Source organism: Lasioglossum baleicum, chromosome 6 (assembly GCF_051020765.1).
Source record: "Lasioglossum baleicum chromosome 6, iyLasBale1, whole genome shotgun sequence".
NCBI classification, from domain to species: Eukaryota; Metazoa; Arthropoda; class Insecta; order Hymenoptera; family Halictidae; genus Lasioglossum; species Lasioglossum baleicum.
Genome location: NC_134934.1, coordinates 13,519,312 through 13,538,981, shown reverse-complemented (window position 1 = coordinate 13,538,981; position 19,670 = coordinate 13,519,312). Strand labels below are relative to the sequence as shown.

At 36.3% G+C, this 19,670-nt stretch overlaps 1 protein-coding gene across 3 annotated transcripts; it reads right to left on the bottom strand.

Moving 5' to 3' along the window:
- Positions 1-252: 252 nt before the first annotated feature.
- On the bottom strand, positions 253-18,247 carry Moody (G-protein coupled receptor moody). Of its 3 annotated transcripts, none has more exons than XM_076426676.1 (9): positions 17,740-18,247; positions 4,852-4,990; positions 4,364-4,504; positions 4,066-4,236; positions 3,560-3,687; positions 3,256-3,409; positions 2,984-3,183; positions 1,234-1,512; positions 253-394 (listed from the first exon to the last, which is right to left on the bottom strand). In XM_076426676.1, the coding sequence occupies exons 2-8, from the start codon at positions 4,923-4,925 to the stop codon at positions 1,280-1,282; spliced, it is 1,101 nt and encodes a 366-aa protein (XP_076282791.1). In that variant the 5' UTR covers positions 4,926-4,990; positions 17,740-18,247; the 3' UTR covers positions 253-394; positions 1,234-1,279. The 3 variants fall into 3 exon arrangements, with proteins under 3 accessions (XP_076282791.1, XP_076282789.1, XP_076282790.1); XM_076426674.1 differs by having other exon boundaries at positions 255-394; positions 1,324-1,512; XM_076426675.1 differs by lacking the exon at positions 17,740-18,247 and adding an exon at positions 17,487-17,704 and having other exon boundaries at positions 255-394; positions 1,324-1,512.
- Positions 18,248-19,670: the final 1,423 nt, after the last annotated feature.

Below are 19,670 nucleotides of genomic sequence, written 5' to 3'. Positions count from 1 at the left end.
TTATATGTGTCCCTAATAATGAAAGTGGTTTAAGTGATGTATTTCTTGTTTCGTGATGTTTAAAGAAAAATATAATGTTCATTAGGTTAAAATAATGTGATGTGAACTAACTGATAAACTCATTTTTTCTCAACTTTCATAATTATGGGCAGATTTGGGAGTCTACCGTACATTGAATGACAATGTCTCTGTGGTGGTTTGAATACTTCGAAGGTAATAATACTCTCGTTATCTGAAGTTGGAGGTAGAGATTATTAAAATTCTGTACGTTATTCTACGTCCTCCTCTTCCTACGCGCAGTTCAGTCCTAAGTTTCACGAGTCCTCTTCGAAGTGAGGATTCCTCACAGGGTTCATAGCGATGGAGACAGTGGAGACCATCGTCTTGCTAAAATCTGCAACGAAAACCGTGCGAATGGCAGTCGATCCGCGAACACCTGTTCTCTTTCGAACGCTTCGAACAATCGGTATAGTGCACAGCGACAAGCAGAAAACGATTGAGAAAAGACAACCAACGAAGCGGACTACGTGCATGGTTAATTATAAGATATGAATATGAATCTCTACAGAAATCGAAAATTGTATTGATCCAAAGAAGCATTGTCAATATTAGCTATGTGTAATCTTGAAGTATGTAATTACTATCGGATAATACTGTCGTCGACTAAAATCGTTGTCGGTTGAATTCGTCGACGGTCAAAGTTGTTGTTGGTCGAATCTGGAGTCAGTAAAAAATTGTCGGTGATTTGAAGCAAATAATTTCAACCAAAATTTTCGAAAAATGTTCATTAAACCCTTTGCAATCGGAGCTATTTTGACATCGAAAATGAAACATATCTTCGGACCTAGAATAATTCCATTCAATACTGAATTGTTTAGTAATTGGTTAGATACAAAGATATTTAATAATGTGAACGATATTTTGAATAATGGTACTGCAATTTTGTAGTTGTGTCTCAGGGTCACCACTCGAGTGCTAAGGGTTAATTTTTCGATGTTAAGTCTGTTGAATGAGCGAATGTGTAAGGTTTTATTTAATTACGATGAAAATACAGTAGAACCACGTGGACGTGTTCGGATAAACGAGGTTCCATTGTACCCCTGTCTGTCCATGTTTGCTAGCAGAGGTTGCAGGAATTGTTGCAGAGGACGTGTGCGCGTCGAGCAGGTGGAACCGGAAGTGAGCGAAAAAAAGGCGATCATAGAAAGCAGCGAATTTGTGCCCTGGACTTACGAAGTAAGTGTGGAGAGCGAAGAGTGGTCGCTTAGCTCGCGTTCGGTCAGAGCTTGGTGAGCGATACCACGCGACGGTGCTCGAAGTTACCTTGGCCGTAGTCCTGTGGATGATGATGGCCGGGTGCGCTGCTCCCATACGGTGTCAAACCCGCCCTTATTCGCGAACAACCGATCACACCAGCGTACGCTTGTCTGTACTGCTTGTTCATGATCACGTAAATTATGGGATTCACGCAGGAAGCGAAGTACAGGAGGAGGTAGCCCAGTACGTGAAACCCTGCAACGAAACAGTCCAATATTAATCAGTGATTAATAATCACTAGACTGCGGATCTTTATGCGAAATAAAAATATTCTGCATCGATTGTGGACAGTATTAGTTAATTACAAATTCATGTCACCCCTTAATAGTTTTTCATATTTTTCCAAGTTAATCTCTTCTTCATAAGTGCTTAAAAATCCGCAGTCTAATAATCACATTCAAGCCGAAAATACATATATCAGGTCGGGTCGAGTTGAGAAATTTTTCGGATAGACTTCTCGAGGGAAAATTTCAGATACCCAATATTTGGTTCGGCTCGGGAGAATTGTTTTGATGGGATCAATCCAGAAAACAAAGTTGTATTTAGCTGCAGCTCTACTAAATCTAGATTTAAAGACGCGACTCCGCATCAACATCCGCAACTAATAATAAATTCTACAATTCTCTGTGCAAACTTGTATAAACACGTTTTGCTACTCTGTCTTAAATTAGAACGACCACGACGACTTCGAAAGATTAACAAATTATTAATAAGTTCATCCCGCATTTCGTATTTCTTCTTTTATATGTATACAGTGGGTGTACAAAATATTCGTATACCTTTTTTAAATTTGTTACGATTAGAGGTGACGATTTTAAAATTTTTCATCTATGCCTGTAATGAAAATTTCAAACGTGTATTTTGTAAATCTGAGTAAGTTCTACACATGTACAAAGTATCATTCAAATCGGTTGACGCGTAAAAAATCTATCGACATTAAATTGTAGGATGTCAAAATCTTTGAACTTATTGATTCTTACAATTTTTGCTATTTTCAATCAATTATATTTCATAATAATCTTGATCGATTTGGATGACACTTAGGGGAAATTTAAATTTAAAATAAAACCATAAATTAGTAAATTTATTGTGTGATTTACTTAAAATTGAGGGGAAATTTTAAATACAAATATAAATTATTTTATTGTGGTTTAATTAAAATTGAGGGGAAATTTTAAATCAGGATATATTGTAAATTAGTAAATTTATTGTGATTTACTTAAAATTGAGGGGAAATTTTAAATCAAAATATAAATTAGAAATTTATTGTGATTTACTTAAAATTGAGGAGAAATTTTAAATCAAAATATAAATTAGTAAATTTATTGTAATTTATTTAAAATTGAGGGGAAATTTTAAATTAAATTATAAATTAGTAAATATATTGTAATCTATAAAAATCTAAAGTTGAGGGGAAATTAAAAATTAAAATATAAATTAGAAATTTATTGTAATTTATTTAAAATTGAGGGGAAATTTAAAATTAATATATCAATTATGTGTTAAAAGTTAAAGGCATGTATATAAGTGTACATGTATAACTTACTTAGATTTACAAAATACATGTTTTAAATTATTCATTGTACAAGTTATTCGTTTTTAGAAGGTGTACGAATACTTTGTACACCCACTGTATGTATACATACAACACATATATGTATATTACCTGGATATAGAACTTCCGGGTCGGCTACTTTAACGATAGTAATCGGCAGGTAACAAGCGACGAAGCTGAGGAAAATAGCGAGAACCATCTTCGTGATCCGCCATTCGCTTCGTTTCTGTTTAATCTCTCTGGTATCCCTTCCGGGAGTGTGCGGTGATTTTATCGCTGGTGTCGTGTGCTTTCGCATCCTTGACTCGGAACTATAAATCATAAAAAGCTATTACATGTTCCTGTTGAAAAGTAGCGTAAGACAATGTATTAGAATGATTTACCTGTGCACTACCCAGAATATTTTCGTGTAACATCCAACAATCACCACGCAGGGTATCAAGAAACCCATTACGAACAGGAACGTCTTCGATGTGCGACCTTTGAGATCCTTAACGATCGAGCAGGTTTCAAGATTTGTATCGTAATCGAATGTTCCTATAACATTAACAGAAAACGGTAAAATTACTTATTTTTTCGTTTCTATTGTCAAGTTAAAATTCTAATATAAAGTTCGACATTTTATTTGTCGTTTCACGATTGGTTTTTAGGCAATAAAAGTATGTGAGAATGCACACTCCGACTCACCCCAAACTCCTAGAAGGGTGGGCACCTGCATTCCGTAAGAGAAGATCCAACAGAATATAATCATGGATGCTATCCAGTATTTTTTGTACACTTTGCTGTATAAGCCGTGATGAGCTATCATGATGTACCTGAAAAATGGAAAAAAAGTATATTTTGACATTCCCCAGAAAGAAAATTGCATCTTTAGAATTTTCTAATCGAAACAAATGAAGCGTAATTACGGTGACTAAAGATCTTTGAAAGCGCTTTTAAAATAGATCAGATTCGGAAGTTAGATCACTATCAACTAGATACGAATTATTTTTAACTTAGTACTGTACTTGAAATAGTATCTGATAGACAGATAAGAATGATTGTCGACATGATGGTGCGCTTGAAGTAGTATTAGCGTTCGAGAAGATTAAAAAAGACAAGTGACTCATTGTTTTGGCTGATACAATTTGCAAAAATTCGTATATCAGTCATTGAAATCATCGTCGAGAACTGAATAAGAGTCGAGCATTTACCTATTGATGGTTATGGCTGCGACAGAGAGGAGACTGACGCCAACGTTCCCATATCTCAGAAAAGGCACAAGGACACACAGAAACCGCACTTCCGCCCAACTAGCGTTGATGAATCGAATCGAATCGAATGGCAATACCAGCAAGCAGAACACGAAGTCTGCCACGCATAAACTGCAATGATCGTAAAAAACAAATCATTCATCATTTTCCAATTGAAATAAGAACTATTTTCATTTGAGAAATTATTGGTGCTGTTTTCTCTCTTAATTTTTGAAAGATCGAATGAAATTCTCGTTACCTTATGATAAAAGCGGCCGCAACGTTGCGAACTTTCGGATACTTGCAGAGGGCAATGATTGTTAGTAGATTTCCGGCGAGACCGACGATCATTATCAAAATGGCGACTGCAGCCGCGAACGTCTGCAGCGGCTTCGGAAATCTGCGAACAGGAAATGGATCATCCTTTGTACTACGAGAAATAAAAATCACTGACAATTATGAATACTATATGCTATTTACTATAACGAAGTATAGTAAATGACCAAGTATAGTATAGGATTGATTTATTATTGTTTAAATTTTAGTCAAACTGTTTCCTAAACACATATAATAAAAGAAATTATATACTCTATGTTATTTTTTAACAAAGAAATTTCTTCTTTCATTGAATGCATATCAAAAACAATTGTTTAGAATTCTGTTTAAAGGTGATGGAATAATTTTCTTCAAGCGGTGTAATGGGACTTGAACAGCTGGTTGTAACTCGTCGCTTGGAATGTTAATTACCTTGACATATCGCCATCGATGATCTCGGTATTGTTTTCCGAAACACGTAACAACCACGTGGCCTTATTGTCCATTTCGACGATGACGAGCCTCTGCTTCGTTCTGTGTGAATCATTCGACTTTGATCAACCTCCGAGGCCTGGAAATAGACGAACAAGTAAAAGAAAATTAGACATTCGACTTCATTACTAACAATCAGTTTTCTTTTCTTTCTTCATTTCTTTTTCAACTGTCCACAGATAAAACTGGAAAGAACCTTTCAAACTACATTTCATATTTTATTGTGCAATCGTTATACTTGTAACATACGTAAAAACGATAACTTTGATCTCTCAAATGTTCTTTTACCATTCATCGTTTCAGTTATCAGAGAATAATTTCATTTCAAAATGAAGGAAACAGTTTATACAAGGTTACTACAATTAGGTGGGACGTAAAGTTCTGTCGTATTTTAAAGAAAACATTTGAATCGATTAATAAAAATATATGCTTAATATTATTCACAATGATATAATTTCCATTATATGTAACAACTTGTTGCCATCTTTCAGATAACCTGTCAATTCCTGTTTCCCAATCACTCACTAGCAACATGTGTTTTTGATTTACAAGCAAAATTACCTGCTCATTCAAAAGACAACCTATTATATCTATTCTAAAAAAATACAGGGTCTGTAGTAGCCCGATAGCAATTGCAACTGTTGCCTTGCCGCAGTAGGAAACCGAAATTATCTATACGAATTCAGTTTTTGGTGTCGGGGGGAATAATTTGTAAACTCCCACTTACGTCAATTCTCGAAAATCCGGTCGCATAGTTTCGTGGGCTTCCCGGTTTGTTGAAGGAAAGTATTCCTAAACAACAACGCGACTTCCGGTCTACGTGACGCGCGTTAACTCACGTCGGTGCTTGTAAGTTGCGGGTTTTTCGCGTTAAAGACAGTTCTGACGATTAAGACGAATTACGGCGACCAATAAACCCATCTAATTTTAGAAATAATCGTTCCCACCTTACTGCCGTGATTTTCGTCATAGCTCGAAAAAACTAACAACCTTCCTGAATAATTTAGTAACAAACTCATTAAAATGTGTTCTACTTGAAATGAAATAATTGTTTGTTAAGAAGTCTCAAATGTTTCCCGACCTTCATGCAAACTAAAAATTGTTTGCATATATTGAAATTGAAACTTCTTACTGTTTTTAATAATCTTGTTAAGCTGAAACTAATACACTGATGTCCTTGAATTTTTTTAACATCTCCACTGCTTTACATTGTACCAGAGCAAATAATAAACAAACCTATTTATTTTGAAGTATGCGTACAACTTTGAAAATAAAATATTTTATTTGATGTAGTAACTTTTGAAAATAAAATAATTTATTTGAGAGAAGCAGTGATTGTTGGAAATAGTATTTTATGTGAAGAATATAGTGCAAATATTTGTATTTTGTCTTTATTTTTAATAATAATTTTAAATATTATTGCTGAAAATAATGGTTCGGATTCAGTACATTTATGAGTGTAAATCGTTTCTTAACGATAAGATTGACATAAATTGCATATGTTTATGCAGTTTCTCAGAGTATTATAACAATTCAAAAAGTACAATTTTTTATTTTGTGTTTCAGATTGTTAAAATAGAAATATTTAATTTTCTGTATCAAATTGATGAAATAGAAATATTTTATTTTGAGGTTCAGATTGTTAAAATAGAAATATTTTAATTTTCGAAATTGTATATCGTATTTAAAATACTATTTTCTTTAGGCAAAATAAAATCTAAAGTATTAAATAGTATTTGAAACATTTGTTTTGCCACATAATGCCCACCCCTGCATTGTACGTACGTACCCATTTTTGTCATAAATGCATAAAATCCGCAGTTTAGTTATCATTTATGCAATTCGAGGAAGTATGTGCATACTCCGGTACATCGAATACCATTTTCGATGAAGCGACTATAGGCTGGTTTCGTTCTATGCTGGATTTGGTAAACTAGGGTCAAGCTGCGGTGCATTAACCTCGATTGAGCTTAATTAAGAGAAATTAACGGACACCCAGCGGCGGGCGTTCCCTCGCGACAAAAAACTCGTGAAAACTTATGGAAGACATGGGAACCGGCAGCTGGTGTCCTCCTGCCGCGGCTTTATCGCCTCTTTTCATGCCAGAGCCTCTGTTATCTTTATAGAACTGCTCTGTAAGATCGATTCCATACTCTTCACACGTTTTTTATCCACCTCGTCGACGACATTCTCTCCGAGATCCACCTCTTTTATTGCTTCGCTTTTTTCAAAGTAACCCTCATCCGTCCCTCGTCTCAATTTGACATAGTTTTCTCAAAATAAATTATACCGTTTCGTTATTTATAGGTAAATCTACCCGAAACTTCATAACTCTTATTGTTTTAATGCGACACAGATAACTGGAAAATTTAAGGTGTAAATGTTAACTTACCAATTTGAATAAAAAACATCGAAAAATTACTGTTTACCTGGTTATTTCATCGATCTTTACCACTGTGTCAATTTGAGACCAAGGAACAGATTCAGTTCAGAGTTGGGCAAAAATTTAATCGACGATTGACGAATAAATTTCTATTTCAATCGTTAATCCCAATTATAATCACCTAGTTTAGTCGATAATTTAGTCGTTAAACGATTAAATATTTATTAATTGTGAAAATTGCAGTTAACGATTAAATACTTATTAACCCCTTGCCCAACAATATCGTGTCAGACTCGTGATGAAGATTCTGAACAGAGTCTAATAAATATATATATGTTATTAATTTCCTATAAACAGAGATGAAATTCTATTTTGGTTTCGTTAATCTATAGTTATTAGAGAACATATAGTTAACTTCATCAATCGATTGAATCAATCGACGATTTTTCAATGATTACCTTTTTTAATCGTACACATTAATCAATCGATCTTGATTAAAATTTTAATCGATTAATGCCCTAACCTCAGTTCGTGAAATGAGTTATTGTGTTCTGAACGGAGTTGAAAATTGTATCGGTTTCACGAGCATGAACACATTTTCTAGAGACATCGGGTAACACTTATTTGCTGCTCAACTACAATAATTACAACTTCTTTATCGTAGATAATGCCAGAAACAAGAAAATATCAGGCATAAGAGAATCATTGATCCAACCAGTACGAACAATGTACGTTCTTGGATCAAAAGAAGAGTAAGAAGAGAATTATATTGAATGTTCTATTGTGTTTTAGTTGTACAATGAAAAAATACAACGGCGGTGAGAACACAAACGAAACGGCACTGTATAGTCCATCTAATTGACAAATGAAATGAATACATAGGCGGTGTTATTTTACGACAGTATGCTCCGTTACTTTTTCAGACACTTTACCCGTCAAACTCGATCGATGATTCAACGAATTCTATTCTAGTTACCTTCACAAAAGGAACACACCAGCTAACCGTACTCTTTCAATGCTAATTTATTTCGTCGCTACTAGAGACACGATTAGGCTCACCCTTCGCGATTTAGACGGCGCAAATGTGATCATGGGCTCCCCACATTAATTGGTATTCGTTTCAGACGGCTGTAAGTGATCCAGTTAGCCAATTAAGATCTTTTTCGGCACGTTTGACGACGCGTTGCCCTGGCTGACGTTCGTTTTTAAAGGCGGTAGACTCGTTTCCAGGATTGCAAGCCTGCGGGATTCGCCTTCTCATTTCTCGACAATACAAACACGGGGGCTTGCAGTAGCCAAAAACGCTAGATAAAAGATCGATCTAGGGCGCTATCTCCCTCAAAAGTCCTATTTTTTCGTTTATGAGGCGTAATTTGCATTATTCGGCAGCATGAAAATAGCTACAGTTACTCGAAATAATATTCGGGCGCTCTAAAATAGACGATAACTTTTTTAATATTGTACTATACTATTTGAACTTTTTTGGGAAGCTAGAGCAATCAGTTTACTACAGAATGTGAAAAGAAATTTTTTCCAAAATAGCAATTGATCGGAATTGTTGAAAAAATACTAAAAGTTGCATTTTCAACTTTTTCATGTGGGCCTATATTGAAAATTTAAAAAGTACGTTTTAAAGCTGTGTCAATTATATGCACTGTGAAAGTTTCCTCGAAATCGGTTGATGCGGGAAAAAACGACAGGTATTGTAAGATGTTAGAATTCTTACAAAGAGTGTACCCCGTTACCCCATTTTGGCGAAAACGGCCATATTTATGAGATAAAAATTCGTAAGTGAGGCCAGTTTTCGCCAAAATGGGCAAAAATCGAAATTTTCGAAAGTCTGCCATTTCTCAAAAAATTCGAAACCGGTAAAATGATGACTTAAACCGCCCCTAATTTCACATGGACTACAACATATATTTCATTTAGATCAAAATCGACGATGGTGTCTGCAAAAAGTGATCGATTTGGCATGGAATGACCCAGTAGCGACTTTCAAACAGAATGTTTTCACATGAAAGTGGTCTAAGTGATATAATTTCCTGTTTCGAGATATTTAAAGGATATTTAAAGGAAAAGGATATCAACATTAAATGCGTTCCATATAATGTTGAAATAACAAGCACTATCTAATAGGTTCATTTATCACAATATCGTAAGAATTATATTGAATTAATTTAGTTTGAAATAATGTTGACAATTAAACAACTTTCATAATTATGGGCACATATGGTTTCTCGCTGAGAGAGAAAAATGGGAATTATAGTAATCCAATCATGAGGTACGTCGTCAAACACAAGTATCAAGAGATGAGCCACCTGTGGATCATTTCGGTAAACAAGAGCATCGTCCAGTGACCAACTAGTGGATCATGCTGTCTCGAATACATTAAAGTGATACTAATTAAAATAAAATTGTTCGTCACCGACAAATAAGCCGAAGTCACTGGTAATGTAGGTGAGAAATGCAAACGTCCTCCGTCGGGTTAGTCAGCAAGGTGAGAAAACCGGGTCTCGTCCGTGTCGAAAAAAAGAAAAGAACGCGGAGAAACGTCACGATCGGTAGCAGAGAATCATTCGCGATCGTCTGACGTCACCGAATGATTGCCGAGTTAATCACGCGGCGAATGGCAATGAATGAGTCAAGTTGACTCACGGTGAAAGTAAGTACCTAAGCCACGCAGCAAGACGATCGGCACGCGCAAGCAACGCGCGCTCATGCAAATCGGCTGATCGTCTCGCAGCGTTGCTTTTTCTTCAAACGACGCGACGCGGCGACGATCGGCTCCATTCATGGAAACGTTGTCGGGCATTTTTCTATTACGCTCGGGATTAGTGAAAGGACTGCAGGAAACGTGACGTCGTCGCCGCGGAGTACACTTTAGAGTACTTACACGGATTACATCAGAGATCTTGGTAATCGTTGCGCTACGAGCAACTGGCAATCGAATGCAAGCTTATCTGCAGTGTAACAAAGTTTTTCCTCGTGTATCGAGACTCACCTATCGACCCCTATTAACGTTGTTCCTGTGTCTTGCACTTGATACAGACAATTTTGATTCTACACCCCAATCGGCGATCTAGTCATTCCAGTTTAGTTTCAATATGAAGATCGAGAAGCAACGAAATCATTAACGTATGGAGATAAAATGCATGATAAAAATTCTATTAACCCTCCGCATTCGTGACTCAGAGTCACCACTGAAAGTTGCTGTACCATTATTCAAAATATCGTTTATATTATTTAATATTTTGGTATTTAATCAATTACTAAATATTTCAGTATTTTATGAGGTATTATATCAATTTCCTAACTAGGCAGTGGATGTTATGCATTTACGACAAAAATGAGTAAGTGCAATTTAAAACAGTAAAAACATTAGAAGAATTTCAACATGTTGTTATATTATTTTCAATCTATTAAATATCTTAAGAATGAATATAATTTTCTATTTCACTCCAGTCTGTTGTCTTGAATGTCTTGAATCTCATTGAATGGAATTATTCTAGGTCTGAAGAAATGTTTTGAATTTTCTAGTAAATAAAAATGGCTGTACCATTCTTCAAAATATTGTTCGCATTATTAAATGTTGATATCTAATCAATTACTAAACATTTATGTATTGTATGAGGTATTATATCAATTTTATAACTGTAAAACGAACAAAATCATATACAATGAAACTACTCTAGGTCGGAAGGAATGTTTAATTTTCTAGCAAATAAAAATGGCTGTACCATTCTTCAAAATATTGTTCGCATTATTAAATGTTGATATCTAATCAATTACTAAACATTTATGTATTGTATGAGGTATTATATCAATTTTATAACTGTAAAACGAACAAAATCATATACAATGAAACTACTCTAGGTCGGAAGGAATGTTTAATTTTCTAGCAAATAAAAATGGCTGTACCATTATCCAAAATATTGTTCACATTATTAAATATCTTGGTATCGAATCAATTACTAAACATTTAAATATTGAATGGAATTATTCTCAGTTCGAAGATATGTTTAATTGTCTCGAGTTATAAAATAGCTCCGACTGCAAAGAGTTAAACCGCCACGGGATTTTCTAGGAAACTGTGTGAACTGCGCATTCGATGTGTACTTACGACAAAAATTAAATTGTACCCAGGTCATTTTCAGTCGGCTAGAATGATCAAAGAAGGAGGCAAGTTTTATAATTCCTGCTCGTTGCGAAGGACGCAACAGATTTTTATTTTGCACGAGGACCTGCGATCCAATGACGAGCATTGCTACTTTTACAGGAAAAGCAAACCGTAGATTATGTTCACGCTATCCACGCGTTCTATCCACGCATGGTTTCGTCGTTGTATTTACCGGAAAAGTCACAATGGATCAAGAGCACCGCGTTCAGAGTTCGTCGACCCTGGGCGAGACGAACTGTGTGGTTTCCGGAGCAGGACGGAGGGGGAAAATTTCCATCGGAGAGGGAGATATTTACATCGTGGAAAAATATTTGACTAGAAGGGATCGGTGCTCCTAGAAGAGCACGATAGCGCGAACACGTTCGGTAAACAGGTTCAAAGTCGCGTCGCAGTAAACACTGAACTATCGGACGGACATCGCTTTCAACCGTATGGCCACTGCCGATACGAATTGTATTCTCAGCGTTAAATGCCGTCCGAAGTAGCAATAAAGAATGCGCGCGCGTTGAAATTTACAGTCGCTCGTATTTCGTGCAGCAACACGTGGACGAGGAGAACACGTGCAGGGGAAAGCACACCCACGCGAATGGAACTGGGTAAACAAAACAGTGTTCCTGGACCAATATCTCCGCTTGCACCCGTTCGCGAGCTGCCACGAGAATCATCGAAAGACGATTAATCTTGACCTGACCCAACGGGGCATCCACGTGGGAGATCTTTTCAACGTTTCCTTCGGGAATGGGAAAGAAAAATTGGCCCTCTTCTTCCTCGTCTAAACACTGTACTTAGTTATTTATTTTTAAACACATTATTTGTCGTCCAAGATTTTTAACTGACTTCAAATAGGAGGAGGTTACTCAATTCGATCTGTATGTGCCTTTTTTCGCTTTTTTTTCTATGTTTACCGATTACGCCGAGATGGATGGACCAATCGGAACGAAACCTTCTGCATTTTGTAGGGTATGTCTCCCGATTGGTTGGATGATGGACTTGGAAATCAGTAGGTGGGAAGAGAAGATACATTAAATATGTGAAAGGATTTAAGGATTTTCATAATTTCCAGTGTCGAAAATTTTCAATTTCGCGCCGCCTCCGAAAAGATTGTATTGTATTAAAGTTCGTGTGTATTGCTCCACTGTCTTAAATTGTACGTACCCATTTTTGTCATAAATGCACAAAATCCGCAGTCTATTAATAACATATATGTATATTTATTAGACTCCGTTCAGAATCTTCATCACGAGTCTGTCTTGTTAAAATGCGGCAACAGACTAAAGGAGAGAAGAAACTTCTGTTCGGCAAAATGCAGTAACGAAAATGTTTTGAAATATTCTTTAATTTAGTCTCGTCATTTTCAGCTCGAGGAGAGTGCTTAACAAACAACCTCTCCTGGTTTTCGCGGACAGAATTTATAGCACGGGTAATACGGTCATTGTTCTGCAGATTTACGGGTAGTGCGTCGCGTTACCTTGGGCCCAACCAATCCGGTTATTTATGGTCGCGAACATTTGTACATTCCTAGCAACCGACGCTGTCTTTTTGAGCTTTCTGAATGGGGAATTGCCGTCTCGTAAACCCATGGGACCGTGAAACCTGGACCAACCGTGATCTTGCGAGTTCATTTCCGAAATTAATGGCGGATGGGTCGTTGCATACCTGTGAGCCTTATGCTGCAGGTCGGAGAAGAGAGAGAATTTCTCTCGATAACTCGCTCTAATCAATAGTTTATTTAGTGGGAACGTTTCTATAATACTTTGCAGAACTTATATATGTATAGCGACCCCCATTAATATTTGGACGCTCTCAAAAAACCGAAAAAAATTGCAAAACACAACTTTTAGGATTTTCTCTGCAATTCCGATAACTTGCAATTTTTACCACGCTTATATTAACTTGCCGTGTTGTTGTATGTCGTACGCGTCAAATCTTGTAATCGAATTTTAAACCTCTTCCCATAGTCTCCAATCTTCCTGAAATTTTGTATACACACTTGCCACCGATGACAATAAAAGTAGAAAATAAAATATATAAGAACAACTTTTTATAAACCACGCTTATATTAAAATGCACTAAAAAGGAGAAAATGATATTTTCCTGGTTCTCCATAAAATACCGAATCCAGTTAAACGATTAATAATATTTCTCCCCAAAATTTTAAGCAATTAGTTCAAAATTTCTTCTGTTATAAAATAGTGTCGGAATAGATAGAAAAATTTAATATAAATTTAAATAAAATCATGACATTAGTGACTATAAATAAAAGCTGGAGCACCCACAAAGATTACGTCAATATACTAGTTTAGCGCTCCATGCTTTTGTTTTTATAGTCACTAATGTCACGATTTTATTTAAATTTATATTAAATTTTTCTATCTATTCTAAATTTTGAACTAATTTCTTAAAATTTTGGGGAGAAATATTATTAATCATTTAACTGGATTCGGTATTTTATGGAGAATCAGGAAAAAAATGTTCTCCTTTTTAGTGCATTTCAATATAAGCGTGGTTTTTAAAAAGGTCTTTTATATATTTTTTTATCATAAAGTTTGGCCACGTCGTGTAGCAAAGCAATTGTTCTAACTTCCCAAAAAATTTTAAATCATATGGTCCAATATTACGAAAAGTTATCGTCCTTCTTTTAGAGTGTCCGAATATTAGCGTGAGTCACTGTAGCTTTTTAGTTTCAAACTACTGTGATGCGAGAATTGCAAAGTTCGAGAAGCATATGTACGGAAAATGGAAGAAATGTTAATCGTGGTTGAACATTCACGCTAATTTCCAAGAATTCCAGATTGCCGTTAATAAGTCGGTACTTGCTTTAGTGTCATGTAGGTGTCATGTGAAACAGGCGTGCAACTTGCATTTGATGCAAAGCAGAATGTCGTAAATCATGCGTTCTCCACTTTGAGATGTCGCTCGAGTGTCGAAGATGTCGAGAGTCCATTTTCATCCAGACTTATGTATGTATTATACATATGAACGATCAATTTGTAACGGCCTCTGTGAATCCGAATTTAATTTTACGCTTTCGGGCGAGCACGAAACTAGCACAACTTTCTTCGAGTTTCGAATTTTGAAGTATTTAAACATCCTGTCAACCCTCTACAGCGATAAAACGCTTAGTGAACTCGATCAATTTTTGATTGTACACGAAAACTACGCGAGCATATCGGTACTAACAACTACAACATGATGTACAGAGAAAATGGCTGTGACGATTAATCGAAATTCAATGCAAACAAACGTTTGTTTGCCTGCTCGTCGCTAAAAATACATTGCCGTGGACTCGCGCGAGCAAATCGGACTTATGGAAATGAGCGGACGAAGGATGAATTCCGAGGAACCTGACGAGAATAGAAAACAATTGTTGACTAATGATAAGTCAACTGCAACAAACAACAATACACATGTACACATGGATATCTCTCACCCTTAAACTACAACTTCTCGTGCTCACTTTCGCCGAGTGTTTCAAGAACAATCAAATTTCTCAGTTCTCGACGAGATCCAGATCATGATATAAATCGCAGAAATTATTAAAAAAAAGAAAGATTAACTGTGCAGAAGTTTTTCGCATGCCCTTGCCGTATTTTAACGAGTCAGACTCATCATGAAGATTTCAACAGTAAGTCTAACAAAAATTAATGTTATGCCTTTCTTTCTAGATGAAATAAAATTTGTAACTATAAATTTGTGTCTATGGTTCATAGCTGAGGATTTTTTAAAGGAATCCTTCAATAGCAACAGCAATTTTAATCATAAACTAACATACTCACTCTCAATAACAAACTCCAACCATTTCCTTCGGAATATTGTGCAAAAGAAGATTTTTAAGCTTCCATTTGGTGAAGCCCAATTATTAGAAAGCCTACCGGTAGATAAAGTGTTAAGTAGGGATGGGATCAAGTACCTCGCAAACAGGTTCGAACTTTGATTGATTGAATTCGAACTCTCTATAAGTACTTCGAAAAACAGATATAGTACTCCTAAGTATACTTGAACCTATGCCAGACAGTTTCGAACCTTTTACAAGTACTTTGGTAAACGGAAATAATACTTGCAAGTATATTCGAATCTTGGTCGAATAGATTCGAAACTTTTATGAATATCGTCCCGGAAATTCACTGATTTTTCTAACCATTATTTTTTTTACCTTTAAAATCAATTATGTTGTCCTCTGATGCATAATTTAATTCGACATGTGTAACTATATTTTCATAATCAATCGGAAATATTATTCTTAAATAGTTACCAATTTAATCAAGAAAGTGCTTAAAACCCACTATGCAGTTCTGACTTTCGAGATTTGAGTACTACTTGTGAAAGATTCGATTCCTTTCAACGTCGAAATACTTATAAATATCTTTTCGAAACTTGCAAGTACTCATTCCGAGGTTCGATATCAGTTTGTATAAAATGATACTTTTCAAATATAATCATTGAAACATTATTGCTTTTAAGTAGTAATCGAAACCCGTGAAATGAAACTTGGTTATTGAAACTGACTCGGATACGTGAGTACATATTGAACTTGATCCCATCCCTAGCGTTAAATAAATGTATCCATATAAAAAATATAAATTTTCTTTTCTCTTCTACGACATTCTTCGAGATAAAGACGTTCTAATCACTGTAATTTTAAAGAAAATGGTACGGCAAGGGGTTAATAATTGCAACTCGCGGAAGTGACTTGTTCATCAGCATCCAGTTCGTTCATAATTGAATACATATATCGGCCGGTTAACGGGTTTGATCGGCTGGCACGTTGCGCAAGTGCTGAATCGCCATGTGTTTCACGATCTCTAGATCCGAAATCCCGCCCACGAGACCACGTGCTCGCTTGTATGCGAAATTGCTGGCGGAAAGAGAGAGCTTGACAGATACAAACAACGGCGAACGAGTAAGAGGAGAATATAGTACGGATGTCATTCGTGTTTCGTTTTGTCCTGGCCATATTTTTTGTCGCGCCGATACGTTCGTCGTCGCATGAGACACATAACAGCCGTTTTTTGCCGGGATCTTGGCATTGGTCCTCGAAAGGGTGCATGTGCCATACAGCCAATTGCTGCTCGGCCCCTTCGTTCCAGCTCGGACTACAATTATTCTCGTTTCGAACCGACAGAACGCCCAATGCTACTTTTAAATCGGACGTGAGTAAACAAAATATGTTTTGTATTTACGTACACGTACTTTAATGCGTGTCAATTTAACCTCTTGCTATATTTTAACGAGTCACATTCGTCCTAAAGATTTTAAGCAAAATCTAATAATTACACCTTTCTTTTTAAATGAAATAAAATTTGATTCGCTTGACAAAAATATACATTTTCTTTTCGCGTGCTGAAGTATGTGTACGTGAAATAGGAATCTCTAGTTTAAAGTGAATAAAATATTCGATTTATTCGTTTCATTTAGACTTGTGTCTCTTCCAACTGATCTAACAAGGGAAGGACCCCAAGTGTCAGACTTCGATTTTGATAATTTTTTGTGAGACGATGGTATATGGATCTCTAATGATGTCTGTAAAATATTAGGTGTAAATAGTTTTAAAAATATAAACAATTAAACTTCCATACCTTGTTGATATCAATTGCAGCTCAAGTTTTCGAAGTTCCATTAGTTGTGTACGCAGGTTGCGCGAAGTTCAATTGTTCATATCTTTAAAAATATTGAGTAACTACACCTAATATTTTGCAGACATCATTAGGGATCCATATACCATCGTCTCACAAAAGATTATGAAAACCGAAGTCGGACACTTTGGGTCCTGACCTTGCAAGAGATTTCAACTTTAAGAGAAATTCATTTAATTCTGTTACGCTAAAGAACAGTTTAAACTAAATACCTTGGGGACATCCGTGTCACGTTCAAAATAAAATAAAGTCTCTTTTATCAAGATATCAAAATCGAATCCAATGTAAACAATGTTTGATTTCGTATCACGGATAATATCATCGACCGAATAAAATCGAACTAGCAAAAGCCAAACGACGATTGAAATTGATATTTAATCACCTGCACAGGCGGTTGCTCACCGAACGGAGAACCAAATGGCACTGTATCCGACTCCAATCGATCCGGAAAACTTGCCCGTCAAAATCCGCGAGCGATTTGCAATCGGAGAAATTCCTCTCCGCCTGAGATATTGAGAAAACAGTTTCCGGAAGCAGACGGTCTCGCAACAAAATTATCTTTCCCAGCACAGTGATTAAAACTTCACGGAACCGACGCGATGCGACGAGGAAAGAAACATGCGTGGCTGACTCACCGTGTTAATTCCTTTCACGACTCATACGTCATTGCGATCGGTGACCATCCGCAACAGCGTCTGCATACCCGACTTCCGGTTCGCCAGCACGAGCGCGCCAAGACCGAAATCAATAGTTCCGGGGATCTATTTTCGTTCCACAATCGTCAAATGCACCTGGCACTGTATTATATATTAAAGTTCACACTTGCTCCCCGTCCTGTCAGTTCAATTCTCTTTTACGATACACTATTCGCACACCGGAAAGTTGAAATTTGCACGACGGGCCCAAAAATTGGGCCTAGTCTCTTTCAGCGAAGTTTATCTGCGTGGTCTAGCACGATCTTCCACATTTTTTAATGCACGATGGGAGTGGCAGTTTCCGGTGACGCTCCCCGCGTGGAAGGATGAGGATCCACGGATGGAAATCGATCGTCGGCAGAGGGATCGAGGGACGTGATCCAGAGCGACGAGTAACGATCTGTCCGTCACCGTCACCGCGAATGGACTGGTTGCCGCGATAGATACGGGCCCAGTAGACCACAGCGTGGGGGGACGGACTTGAAGCGAATCACGAGGAACGTGGTGACTAGGCCTACGTCAGTTTTTCAGGCAATGGGAAAGCCTGGGACCACGCCGCCGACCGAAAACGAAACACGAAATGCAGCAGCCACTTTTACGCTGACGAACAGAATTTCAAGAATTTCTGTTGGGAATTAAATGCATTTAGATTTACCGCACTACATACGACATACAGTTCAGTCACCCACATCCGCCCTTCGTTTCGATTTCACACAGTTTTCTAGAAATAAGTTCTACTGTTCTGTTATTTGTAGTTAAAGTCCGAAATTTTGTAACTTTTATTTACAGTGACTCCCACTAATATTCGGACACTCTTAAAAACACCATAACTTTTTTAATATTGGAATATACGACTTGAAATTTTTAGAGAAGTTAGAAGAATTAGTTTGCTACACAACGTGAGAAAAATTTTAAAAAAAACTGCAAGTTGTCGGAATTGCAGGGAAAATACTAAAAGCTGTTTTTTTCTACTTTTTTATGTGGGCTTATATGGAAAATTTAGAAAACACGTTTCGTAGATCTGTATCAATTAAACATATGTTGAAAATTTCATCGAAATTGGTCGACGTTGTAATGAGCTACAAACGTTTAAAGATGGTAAAAATTGCAGTTTTTCACGATTTTCGGCCTCCAGCTGCAGTAATTCCAAGGATTCTTGCATCTTTCAATGCCTGTTGTCTATTCCCGCATCAACCGATTTCTATGAAACTTTCACAGTGCATATAATTGACACATATCTACAAAACGTAGTTTTTAAAATTTCAATATAGGCCCGCATAAGAAAGTTGTAAAATGCAACTTTTAGTATTTTCTTTACAATCCCCCGACCAAATGCAATTTTCGAAAACCTTTCTTTTCACACCTTGCAGTAAACTAATTGCTCTAGCTTCCCAAGAAAGTTCAAATCGCATAGTCTAATATTTAAAAAGTTATGATGTTTTTAAGCGTGTCCGAATATTAGTGGGAGTCACTGTACCTATAACCTAACATGTAGATGTTCACTCGTCAATAGACTGCATTTATACCAAAATTGGGTAGGGTAACTGCACCAGTGAATGAACATTTAAGAAATTGTTCAGGAAGATATTTTATTTAAAAAAAAAATATGTGAATTAAAGGAATCTCATATATGCCAAATGGCTCCCTATACTTCATTTGTCAAAAATAAATGAACACAAATAAAATGAAATTATTATTATTTTTCTTTATTAAACGTTAAATAAAAAATATAAAAAATACCAGTCAATGAACACTACATTCTAGTAATTGAACAATGATGGTCCAATGAATGAACAAAATTACTAAACAATATTCTCCTATTTATTTAACTCTTTAATCACAAAAAATCCCCTAGAATTAATTTTCTTTGG